At 45.0% G+C, this 11,725-nt stretch overlaps 1 protein-coding gene across 4 annotated transcripts in view; it reads right to left on the reverse strand.

Annotated features, from left to right (window-relative positions):
* LOC135817582 (brefeldin A-inhibited guanine nucleotide-exchange protein 1-like) overlaps window positions 1-11,723 on the reverse strand; it is a 42,992-nt gene extending 31,269 nt beyond the window's left edge. For all 4 annotated transcript variants that reach the window (XM_065330797.1, XM_065330798.1, XM_065330800.1 and 1 more), the window contains exons 1-5: window positions 11,497-11,723; window positions 11,391-11,421; window positions 6,852-6,981; window positions 3,276-3,422; window positions 2,182-2,295 (exon numbers count right to left, since the gene is read on the reverse strand). In XM_065330797.1, coding sequence (XP_065186869.1) covers window positions 2,182-2,295; window positions 3,276-3,422; window positions 6,852-6,981; window positions 11,391-11,421; window positions 11,497-11,608 — 534 coding nt within the window. In that variant the 5' untranslated portion in view covers window positions 11,609-11,723. The remainder of the gene's footprint in view (window positions 1-2,181; window positions 2,296-3,275; window positions 3,423-6,851; window positions 6,982-11,390; window positions 11,422-11,496) is intronic.
* Window positions 11,724-11,725: the final 2 nt, after the last annotated feature.

Below are 11,725 nucleotides of genomic sequence, written 5' to 3' on the forward strand. Positions count from 1 at the left end.
CAGCGACAGGGTGACAGCACACCCTGTCAGCGAGAGTAAGTTTCGCCAAGTAGATCGTAGCGGAGTTGCCGCGGATGGCGATAATGCAACGGATCAAGTACTAGTAAGTACATGTACATTGCAACCAATTAGTGTGTCAACAATTCTACTTATATAATACATTAGAACAATTCACAAGATATTCCGCTCGTGAACATGGCGTGGTACGAACACGCATAGCAATTACTGTGTTGTAAAATGTGTCTCGACGTAGACGTAACAGACATGCACTCGTGATGTACTTCTAACCGACTAACAAAATAATTATTACACTCGCGAAATGCATAGCAGTAATACGCACCGCACCAATATTGCAAGCGACCTAGCATGTCTTGACAATACTGCCCTTGCAGCATGTGACAGTTCTGTACACAATTCGTAACTACAATACACTAATAGTATCAACGTGCAACATGTGACAACATGAAAGGATAATGTTCAAGAGTGCAGTCTCCTGTCCACCACATGCATGTACAACATAGTGCTGTAGACCATCTGTAAAGTCTATGGCAAATCCCATTAGTTGAAACTCATCCCATTATCCCATTAGGCCACACCAAGTTTTTTCATTGTTTCTCGTCACCGCGCGTACCTTTCTTGAGGATTGGACCAAAAAAAAAATCTCGCGTCCCGGTAAACACGCATAAAAAGGCGTTGTAAAAGTACGCGCGGCGTCAAATCTGGAGTGCAGTGCTAGTGCACGAACCGAAGGACGACTTTTGCACCGTGTATGTACGCATACCGGTAGTTCAAGTACCACACCACCACACGACCTGGTCGTCTTCTTTGCTACACACAGTTCCGGTACAAGTCAAGACAGTGCATGACAGTGCACCGTTTTGGACTGACAGTGTTCCGGGCATCGGTAAACTTGTAAACTGTCACGCGTGGTGTATAGTCTGATTTTAGGTCATAAATTGGGCCTTTGTAGTGTAAATAGCAGTTTTTGTTTTTCAAACCCTATTTTGTTTTTTTTCCGCCCGCCCGCGTTCCTTTTGAGATTTTCAGGTGACGAGAAACAATGAAATAACTTGGTGTGGCCTTAGTTATTGAACAAATGCAACAAATTCTCTATACAATTTAGTGAATGTACCATGTGGCTAAAACAGTCTTCAGGCCACACTGAAGAAGGTGTGTGGTTCGACTAACATGGACATTTTTTTTACGGGCGGGCGAGAGGATTTTTTTTTTTTAAATATATTTATTAGTACATGTAAATACACTGTACTGCCTTTAGACACCCAGTACATCGGCATTATTACGCAGTGTTATGCCATACATGTTGTATAACGGGATCACTGGCTAATACTTTGAAACATTGTGTAGCTCTGGAACGAGAAGAGAATAACTTCAAGCGGTGACTCTGACTGTCCAAATCATCAAGCAAATGAAGAACGATGCGAGTTGAAAGTAAGTTCGGGAACTACTTCGAAGTACAAATTGTACAATGTACCGGTACATGTATTGCTAGTTTGGTGTCGGCGTGCACGAATACATGGGCTTTTTCCATCGACGCTTCCTGTGCTTGCACACATGGAGCAGCAACTTACCGGTACAGGTGAAATATCGTTCCCAATACACGAGGAAAGTGCAATCTCGTCTGTCCTTCATCCCAAAACAGAAGGCCGTCCTTAATCTGGAACGAGGCAATCACTCTCAACCGGACGGTCACTTCAAAATAAGTCTCGCCAGTCTGCCGGTGGTCGTATCGAGTAGACTCTACTACCAGCACAAGGCAGCAGTCATACCACTCACTGCACTGCAGTACAACTACAAGTCAAGTCCAAAAGGGGCCGCCTGCGTCCGCAGACTCACGCTGCACAGCACGTAGACGTGGACGTGTTCAGTCCACGTACGTCAGTCACACGACAGCCTGCCGAAAAAAAGTTACGGTCGGGCTGAAAAATGTACGGTCGGTCGGGTGAGTCGAACCACAGACCTTCTTCAGTGTGGCCTCAAGTCTGTTTTGTGCCGGATGTAGTTACTTTCAATCCATCACAACAGTTGCCAGATCAAACTACCACAACAGCCCATTACGACGTACACATGCAGCACGGTCGTTGAGAACAAACGAAAATTCAAATTGATCTGATATCTGTTCTCTTCATTCCTTTCACCTTCCTAACAAGAACATGCACGTACCTGGTTGATGGGCTTCTTGGATGCCAGGAAGATATTGTAACAGGTACGTATGACTTGCAGGAGAGAACCCTCATGCACTGAGCATGTACCCGACGTCATCATCGTCAACAATGCCTGCGTAGCATGGAGCAACACAGCACACAGTGTACAGAACAACCACAGCATGTAATCATCAGCATCAGCTTCATCATCACCACCATAGGCCATCACAGCCATGATCATTACTCTGAATATCCCAGTAACCTATAATATAGGTTATGTACATCCGGGAGTCCGCTCCCAGGCTGTCAGGTCCAGTCGCCCTTGGGGCAGGGCTGGGATACGCACGTGACGGCATCCCGACCAGACTCCTCCAAACCACAGCCCGTAAGCTGTCACCGTCACTCTCCCAACTTTCCAATGAGTCATTACGGAGAGGCGAGCAACCACAGGACTGGCGTGATGCCACCGTGAGCCCACTGTACAAGAAAGCCGACCGATCAGTGCTAACGAACTACAGGCCCATATCACGTCTCAGTGTGATCAGCAAAGTGCAGGAAAGGATTGTCCACAAGAGACTCTGCCAGCACGTCACACCCTTCCTTCCAATGGACCAATCCGGTTTTCGTGTAAACAATAAATGACAGCACCTAACTCCAGCTCGCCAGACTCGTGCACGAGGTTTCTGAGAGCCGAGATAAAGGTCTTTGCATCACAGCCTCCATTTTGACCTCTCGAAAGCTTTCGACAGAGTCTGACAGAGTCTAGCATGCCGGTCTCCACAAGAAACTCCAACACCTCGGCCTGAAGGATATAGCCCTGAAAAGGATCGTCAACTATCTCATCCACCGCCGTCAATGTGTTCGTGTCAGCGATGCCTTCAGTGAGTGGCAAGTAATACCAGCAGGGGGCCCCAAGGATCTGTTCTAGGCCCACTGCTTGTATTCTGGCATTGTTTGAGTGGGCTGCATTGGGCGAAACTTTGGGGTCAACCGGTCAAGGCCGCGGCCGCAATAATAGATACATTAGTCTGTAATCCAGATATAGAAACAGATGGAGATCAACTGCACGGCAACGCAATAGCTACGGAAACAGAAAGCAAGATTCTCACAAACCTTGATGATTTGTAGCTGCACATCTTCATCAGTGCTTGCCCCACTGAAGCATGAGCAAATAGTGTCGACTATGCGATCACCAAGTGGCTTGGTAGGATCTTCAGGGTCTGGTGACAGACCAGTCAAGTATCCTGGTGCAATAAGTTTCTGTATGATGTGAAACGCAAGCATGGACGCCACACACACACACACATGCACATACATACATGCACACACACACACACACACACACACACACACACACACACGCACGCACGCACACGCGTAAAAAATATTCAGAATATGCAAGATTTGTTTGATTGAAACTACTGGCTCCAGCGGCAATCAGGACTGGTCTAACTTTGATTGATGACTGTACAGATTTGCAGGTGAAAAACCATTTCTGGACAAATTAGAATCACGGTTTGTCCTAAATCAGGCTTGAGAACCCCACACAAGTACCTTCTCTCTTAACCCTTCACCATCCGTGCGTACTTGAATCGATCTCTAGAGATCGATGGACATGCATACACTAAAACATTCTAGCTCGATCGATTCTTGTCGGAATTTAAAGAAATAAGTATCTACAGTCCATTCACAAAAAGATGGGCCCTGGCTCTGGCGAGCTCCCGTATTAGGCGATTTTTCAAGATTTTATCGTACACAGTGCAGTGCTGTGAAATTAGAAATTTGAAAAAGGGTCCAAAAAGGGTACAATGCACTGTTGCAGGCAGGGTCAAACGGCCTGGATTTTGATGGATGTCCCCAATTCAGTGCTCTTTGGGCTAAACCTAGCCGAAATCCTATTCTCACCATGGCTTGCTTTTTGGAGAAATAGACTTCAGAAACATATTTGGAAGAGGATTCCATAGGGGATTGCAGAAAAAAATTCTAAAAAAGCTCAACGTTTGACCCATTTATGGCCAAAAGCTAGAAGTCCATCTTCTTCTGAATGGACTGTAGGAAGAAGCCGAAGAGCTCAGCTTTCCATTGCATCAATCGGTAAAGAGCTGCGATGTCGCATTCCAAAGATATTACGCTCGACATTCCAGCTACGGCAAAAGTCGAATTTCTTTCCGAGTGACTGACCTTGAGCGGGGATTTTCCCCTCTCCTGACATGCTGAGTCGCTTTGGCATGCTTTGAGCGCGTGGGCAGCATGAAAAGAAACTCAAGCAAAAAATTTGGAATGTTTATGATGAAGGAGCGAGAAATGGCTGGCGAGGAGAGAATTTCCTCGTATATCCAGCGATGGGGTGTATTTGAAGCTCCCTGGCGCTGGATATGTGATCTTGGTAGTGTCCTGTTTGAGCTCAATGTACGCAGCTCGTGGAGAGCTTTCCAGAATGCCCAAGATTGTGAAAATTGGTTGATTGGAACCGCAGATATTCTCAGAATAAGGTGAGAATTGTTGCATTCGGAACTGCTGGGGAAATTTGATCGGAAGGTAAAGGGTTAATTTGCTGGCAAAAAATTCTATATACCGGTATAGGATTTGAAAACATGTGCCTTTTATGCCGTTGTTATTAGTCATCATGACCAATAATAACGGCATAATGGTTTCCATGGAAGTTGTAAATATGTTTGAGGCATGAATGTTTACTTTTTGGATTCATAGGACGATACTATTTCTGATGAATACCCATTTCTAGCAAGAATCGGAACTTTGAGCAGCATTGTTCAGCTGCTGTCCTGGAAAGGACTGGAGCAGTGAATGTGCAGAAGAACATTACAGGTGTGGCATGGGGTGGTTTCATGACGACATATCGCATATGCCATCGTGAAACTACCAGTTTATTATTATTATTATTATTTGCCTCTCCGCGTTTGCATCAGGGTGTGTTACTACAAAAATCAACAAATCGACATAATACACATCCACCCCTAGCATTCGCTCAGGCCGCTCAACAAGTCAAAAGACAGTAAGGACAAGAGAAAGCGAGGGAAGGGTCACAGAGCAGCGGGGTCGAAGGCAGGAAAAAAGAAACAGGAGGCAAAGGATATTGAAGAAATATATCAGATTGTCCATTGAATTCACCATACATCATGTCATGTTCCGTTTGGGCAAATCCGGGCATTCCTCTGCAGGCTCAGGTGCGGAAAAGCTGCCGCCATACTGCTCTGTCCTCTGCCAGGTCCCTGATGTGTGAGAGATCTTTATCCGTCTGCAGCTTCATTCCCTTTGTTGCGAGGTCTGTTCTCAGTATTGTTGGGAGTGTGGAAGGCGGCCGGCCACGGAATTTTTTCTCGTCCTTTGTTTGCCGGAAGTATGACTACCAGTTTCAAGGATAAAACAAGGTCCAATAAAATCTCAAATCCTATTATATAGGATTCGAAAAATAGGGCAAAGGCCTTAGTAATATTGGGCAAGGAGATGAGCCCGAGATGTTGGTATTCGAAAAAAGTATCTTATTCAACTCTCAGTATCTACTATGACCTAGCAAGGAAGAATTGGGCTGTGTTTACATGAGAAATTTCAACCCGGGTCGAGTTCAGCCCGGGTTGAAAGTCTGTACGATAGACAAAAGAGGTGAGCGTTTACATGAAGACAGTTGACCCGGGTCAAATACTGATATGCCGCCAAAAGTCCACTTCTACAATCCTGTATGGTCAAGTGAATACTTTCGCGCGAAATTCGCATGTGCAGTGCTATTCAAACCTGGCGCGAGATACGCACAGAAGTACGTTAGTACGATTTTCTCGCCCCGGGTTGATTTCAACCCCTCCCCTTGAGGGGAGGGTTGAAATCAACCCGGGGCGAAATTTCAACCCGGGTCAAGCGCAATGCGTCATGTAAACGCGCAATTCATTTTGTGTACATGGCGGGTTGAAATCTGACCCGGGTCGAACTCAACCCGGGTTGAAACGCCTCATGTAAACACAGCCTTGGTCACATACTTTTTGCTATTCTCGTGCCATACCCATTTTGAGTTGAAAAACATGACCAAAATCCTATATAGACAACTGTCTACGTTGTATATGTACGTATACAGACAACTTTGCGAATAACGACAATCGGCGGGGCATCAGAAAAGTGTCCTCCTTGTATCCGAAGTTAATTGTATGCAGTTTGATGGGACTTTGCTCTGGGCATGGAAATTCTGTCGTTATGCGTGAATTGTCGTTGTATCCGCAGTCGTTATTAGCGAAGTTGACTGTATATTAGTGGTAAATACTGGTAATAGACACCCTTAGCAAACAACGGTAACGCTATTTTTTACGGTACTCGTACCTTGATCACCCAAATAGCGTTGAAGCTGCAGAGTATAAACGTTATGGGGGCTGATTTATCGTTGTGACCAACGGTACGTGTTTTGGCCAAATATTGCATAGTCCGTACGCATTTCACCTTGTATCGCGTATATGGTGACAAAAATGGTTGTACCGCGCGAAATCAAAGCTACTCTCGTGGCAACAGCGTACTAAAAATAGCGTGCATCTTGCTAAAGGTCGAACCCAAATCACGGTATTTTCCCCCTTACGATAATACTGTTACAACATAACGTTTTTTGCTAAGGGTGTCTAATGCGAAAGTATATCAGAACGGACTGTGTGGCAAGCCAAACAAAACAGTGGTAGTGAACACAGCGGCACATACCTGCAAGCAGTCCAAAGCAGTGCTGACCAGACGAGGTGAGCGCGATTGGCAGACATGCTCCAGTACAAGATAGTAGTATTCTACATCAGATACTGATGGGGCGGTGGATATCGAATGCCTGCTGCCAGGGCTGATCATACAACAAAAGTGGAACATCAGAGATTATTACATGCAAGGTGACCGTAACTAATGTTACAGGCAATCAGGGACCATTCTTAGCGTGCAATATTTCCTCACAGCCCGCTCAAGTGTGCCGTTACAGTATTACACGATATACCACACACTGTTTGACCTCTTGACCTTCCGAGTGCTTTTTCAAGTGCCCACATGGAAAAAAAACTTGGAAGGTCATGAGGTCAAAGTGTACCCATGAAATAAATGTGTTCTAGGGCAATCAATATGGACGGCGATACCTGCCCCCCCCCCCCCCCCCCCCCCCCCCGTATTGCCCTAGTACTCAATAACACATGCATATCAGGGCCGTAGCAACCGGTCCGGTTGATCAAGATGACCAAACCTAGATTCTAAAAACTACTCACCAGTGTATTTGTAAGGATTGGTAGAACTTCAAATTCAAAGGATCAGTCGGGGAAAAGTGTATTTGTATTATTATTTGAAACTCGGATGTTGAGCCATAAATAAATGTAGAAGAGAATAGGACATATGGATACGAGTTAAGAGTAACTCTCTATCACTGTAACATGATACTATATACAGTCAGAAAGTGCAATAACTAGGCACAAAACTGACAGAGTACTGAGACATTCGACGTTCTGACACCTAGCTTCAACACATCTCCAGTAACAATCGACATTCTTTGTTCCGTTGGGACTGTAGCTTTTGCTCGTTTTCGTTGCGCTTGCCTTCCCCTCTTTGGTCTTTCCATAACCATGGACCTTCCAAGTTGGAAGGCTGTCGGTTAGCGCTACGGAGATGTGTTGAAGCTAGGTGTCAGAACGTCGAATGTCTCAGTACTCTGTCAGTTTTGTGCCTAGTTATTGCACTTTCTGACTGTATATAGTATCATGTTACAGTGATGGAGAGTTACTCTTAACTCGTATCCATATGTCCTTTTCTCTTCTACATGTATTATTATTATTATTATTAAAAGTAGAAAGGAAAAGGACATATGGAAACGAGTTAAGAGTAACTCTCCACCACTGTAACTAGATACTATATACAGTCAGAAAGTGCAACAACTAGGCACAAAACTGACAGAGTACTGAGACATTCGACGTCCTGACACCTAGCTTCAACACATCTCCGTAGCGCTAACCGACAGCCTTCCAACTTGCAAGGTTCAAGGTTATGGAAAGACCAAAGAGGGGAAGGCAAGCGCAACGAAAACGAGCACAAGCTACAGTCCCAACGGAACAAAGAATGTCGATTGTCACTGGACGATGACGAGACCAGTAGGCGATTTGACAAAGCGGTCTAACTACAATTCGAAGCAGCAAAGCAGCACACCACCCAACTTGGGTGGGTCAAAAATATCAAAGATAAGTTAAGAAGGGGGAAGCTTTGCGAGAACGAATTGTACAAGCCGAAATCTAAACTCCTACAGTACTCCTCATGCATGACATTGTGATGGACTAGTTGACTACAAAACAAGTTGTTTCACACGACGTACGTTTCGCCGTATGGTTCGTGACGGCTCATCAGGTGTGCAATTTGAAACTCGGGTATTGAGCCAATAATAAAAGTAGAAAGGAAAAGGACATATGGAAACGAGTTAAGAGTAACTCTCCACCACTGTAACTAGATACTACATGCAGTCAGAAAGTGCAACAACTAGGCACAAAACTGACAGAGTACTGAGACATTCGACGTCCTGACACCTAGCTTCAACACATCTCCGTAGCGCTAACCGACAGCCTTCCAACTTGGAAGGTTCAAGGTTATGGAAAGACCAAAGAGGGGAAGGCAAGCGCAACGAAAACGAGCACAAGCTACAGTCCCAACGGAACAAAGAATGTCGATTGTCACTGGACGATGACGAGACCAGTAGGCGATTTGACAAAGCGGTCTAACTACAATTCGAAGCAGCAAAGCAGCACACCACCCAACTTGGGTGGGTCAAAAATATCAAAGATAAGTTAAGAAGGGGGAAGCTTTGCGAGAACGAATTCTGTCCCTCCAGGAACTTGCGATTCCGCGGCCGCGTTGTTTTCCGCGATTTGAACAAAAGTCCGTGATATCCGCGATATTTGAAAAATCAACCGCGTTATTGTAGAAAACTGTCCTTGATACTTGAAAAGCACCGCGATATTTCGAAAAGCAACCGCGATATTCGGGTCTTTCTTCGATGTTGTTTAGTTCTTCAAGCTCATCAGTAGTTTACTTGTGAGATCGACACCAGAATGGAGAAGTTTCTGGGCAAATCAGCGGCTGACAAGTCACAAAACAAGGCTCGCGTCGAGTGTTGTCCGAGGATGGAGGAAAGCTGTCTTGCAGTTGAACACAGTCAGCGCAGCACACGTACGTTCTGTTTTGTCATGCATGATTTATGCTGTACGACTCGTACATCGTACACCACTACAGTACAAGTACCAAAATCGGCCGCAATTCCCGCAATTTTACCACAATAATCCCGCAATATTTGACAAAATCCGCAATATTGCCCGCAATTTGTGGCATTTTACCTCGCAACTTTTTCCGCGATATTTCCGAAATGTCTCCGCAAGTTTCTGGAGGGACAGCGAATTGTACAAGCCGAAATCTAAACTCCTACAGTACTCCTCATGCATGACATTGTGATGGACTAGTTGACTACAAAACAAGTTGTTTCACACGACGTACGTTTCGCCGTATGGTTCGTGACGGCTCATCAGGTGTGCAATTTGAAACTCGCCCCCCCCCCTTCTAAACTTATCTTTGATATTTTTGACCCACCCAAGTTGGGTGGTGTGCTGCTTTGCTGCTTCGAATTGTAGTTAGACCGCTTTGTCAAATCGCCTACTGGTCTCGTCATCGTCCAGTGACAATCGACATTCTTTGTTCCGTTGGGACTGTAGCTTGTGCTCGTTTTCGTTGCGCTTGCCTTCCCCTCTTTGGTCTTTCCATAACCTTGAACCTTCCAAGTTGGAAGGCTGTCGGTTAGCGCTACGGAGATGTGTTGAAGCTAGGTGTCAGGACGTCGAATGTCTCAGTACTCTGTCAGTTTTGTGCCTAGTTGTTGCACTTTCTGACTGCATATAGTATCTAGTTACAGTGGTGGAGAGTTACTCTTAACTCGTTTCCATATGTCCTTTTCCTTTCTACTTTTATTATTGGCTCAATACCCGAGTTTCAAATTATTATTATTATTATTTATTCATATTTTACTAGGGCAGTCCCCACAGACCTATGGTCTTCTTACAGGGTGCCCTAGCCACGTGAAGATAGCGGAGCGAAATGCAGCAGGTAGGGAGATGGTGCGAATCGCGGCAGGGAGGGAGTTCCATCGGCCAGCTCCAAGATAAGATACAGAGTGAAAGCCAAAATACAATCTGGCATGGGGCAGTACCAGGCCGAGCGATTCCTGAGAACGGGTAATTCTAGCAGTGCGGGATTATGAGACAGCACGAGGAGTGAAAAGTCGGCAAAGTAGGGACTAGCACGAGCATTTATGCATCTATGTAGAAACACATAGAGGTTGGCAGCATAGTGAATATTTAACGGTGTTAGGTGCTGTCTAGCTAAGATGGGTTGGATGGAGGCAGAGGGAGGGAAGCCAAAGTGTATAATATATTTAAAGGATACCCCAAAGGCTAGAGTCTATCGAGGAGGTTTCCACTAAACTGGTGTCTCTTTTTTTAATGCCATCTTGCTGACTTATGTGTGCATACGTAGGTATGTGTGCATAGAATATCACATCATTGCATATGCACAGACTAGTTAGTGTTGCCAGGACCAGCAGCCAGTGCAGGCCGTCTCAAATATAAGTCGCACCCCACTTTTCGGTTTGAGCCATATTGCTTCAATATTATATTAACGTAAGTGGGATCTCAAACTTGATTGTAAGTCGAATGCCCTTCTATTCCCGAGAAGTTAAGCGTAAAAAAAGGTGCGACTCGTATTCGGGGAAACACGGCACATTTCTTGTTAGAATGCCTGAATTTCTGATGCTAGTATACACGCTCCGTGTTTTCACCCCCTCCTCTTCAAACCGCACCATGTGGAGGCGTGCATCTAGACTATGGGCTTGACAAAGGCCAAGAAAGCACCCAAACCCACTGACACTCTCCAGAAATTCCTCTTGATTGATTTCTGGGCTGGCGATGCACTCAAGGTAATATTCAGATGATGAGTCAATACAATTCTGTCATACCAGTATATGCAAACCACCCTAGATACTCGGACAAGGATTCTTGTTTTTCTACCCAGAGACACGATAGCAAAGTAAAGACCCCGGTATCTCTGAAATCCACAACTCTACAATGTAGTTTATATCAGTTTAATACCAGTCTACTTGTAGTTAATGTTTGTTGAGCACAGTATGATTACTGGGAATAGTTTTCTGCAACCACCCTACCATGACAAAATACATGTCTTCCTTACCTTCTAGTCTTGCAAGCAGCTTGTAACCGCTCTAGAAATGAAAAACAATGAAGGCAAATGTCATTGGCGTGAATTTATCACGTACTCAAATACGAAGGTTCCTTACCAAGAGCTTGTTCGCATTTTTGCTTGAGCTTTGCATGCTGCGATCGCCGTGTCTCTCGGTCACTCAATATCTTTTCCAACGCTCTCTCCAGGAAGAGAGAATATCCAGCCATACTACAACATCTCCTACCACAATTACGGAGGCAAATTTCTCAAACCACAACAAACTTTGGGTTCCTTGCATTCATTTTGAAAGGTCAGTTCTTGCTACTCAGTATTTGTTTGTACTG

The sequence above is a fragment of the Sycon ciliatum genome, chromosome 5, assembly GCF_964019385.1.
Source record: "Sycon ciliatum chromosome 5, ocSycCili1.1, whole genome shotgun sequence".
In the NCBI taxonomy this organism is placed as follows: Eukaryota; Metazoa; Porifera; class Calcarea; order Leucosolenida; family Sycettidae; genus Sycon; species Sycon ciliatum.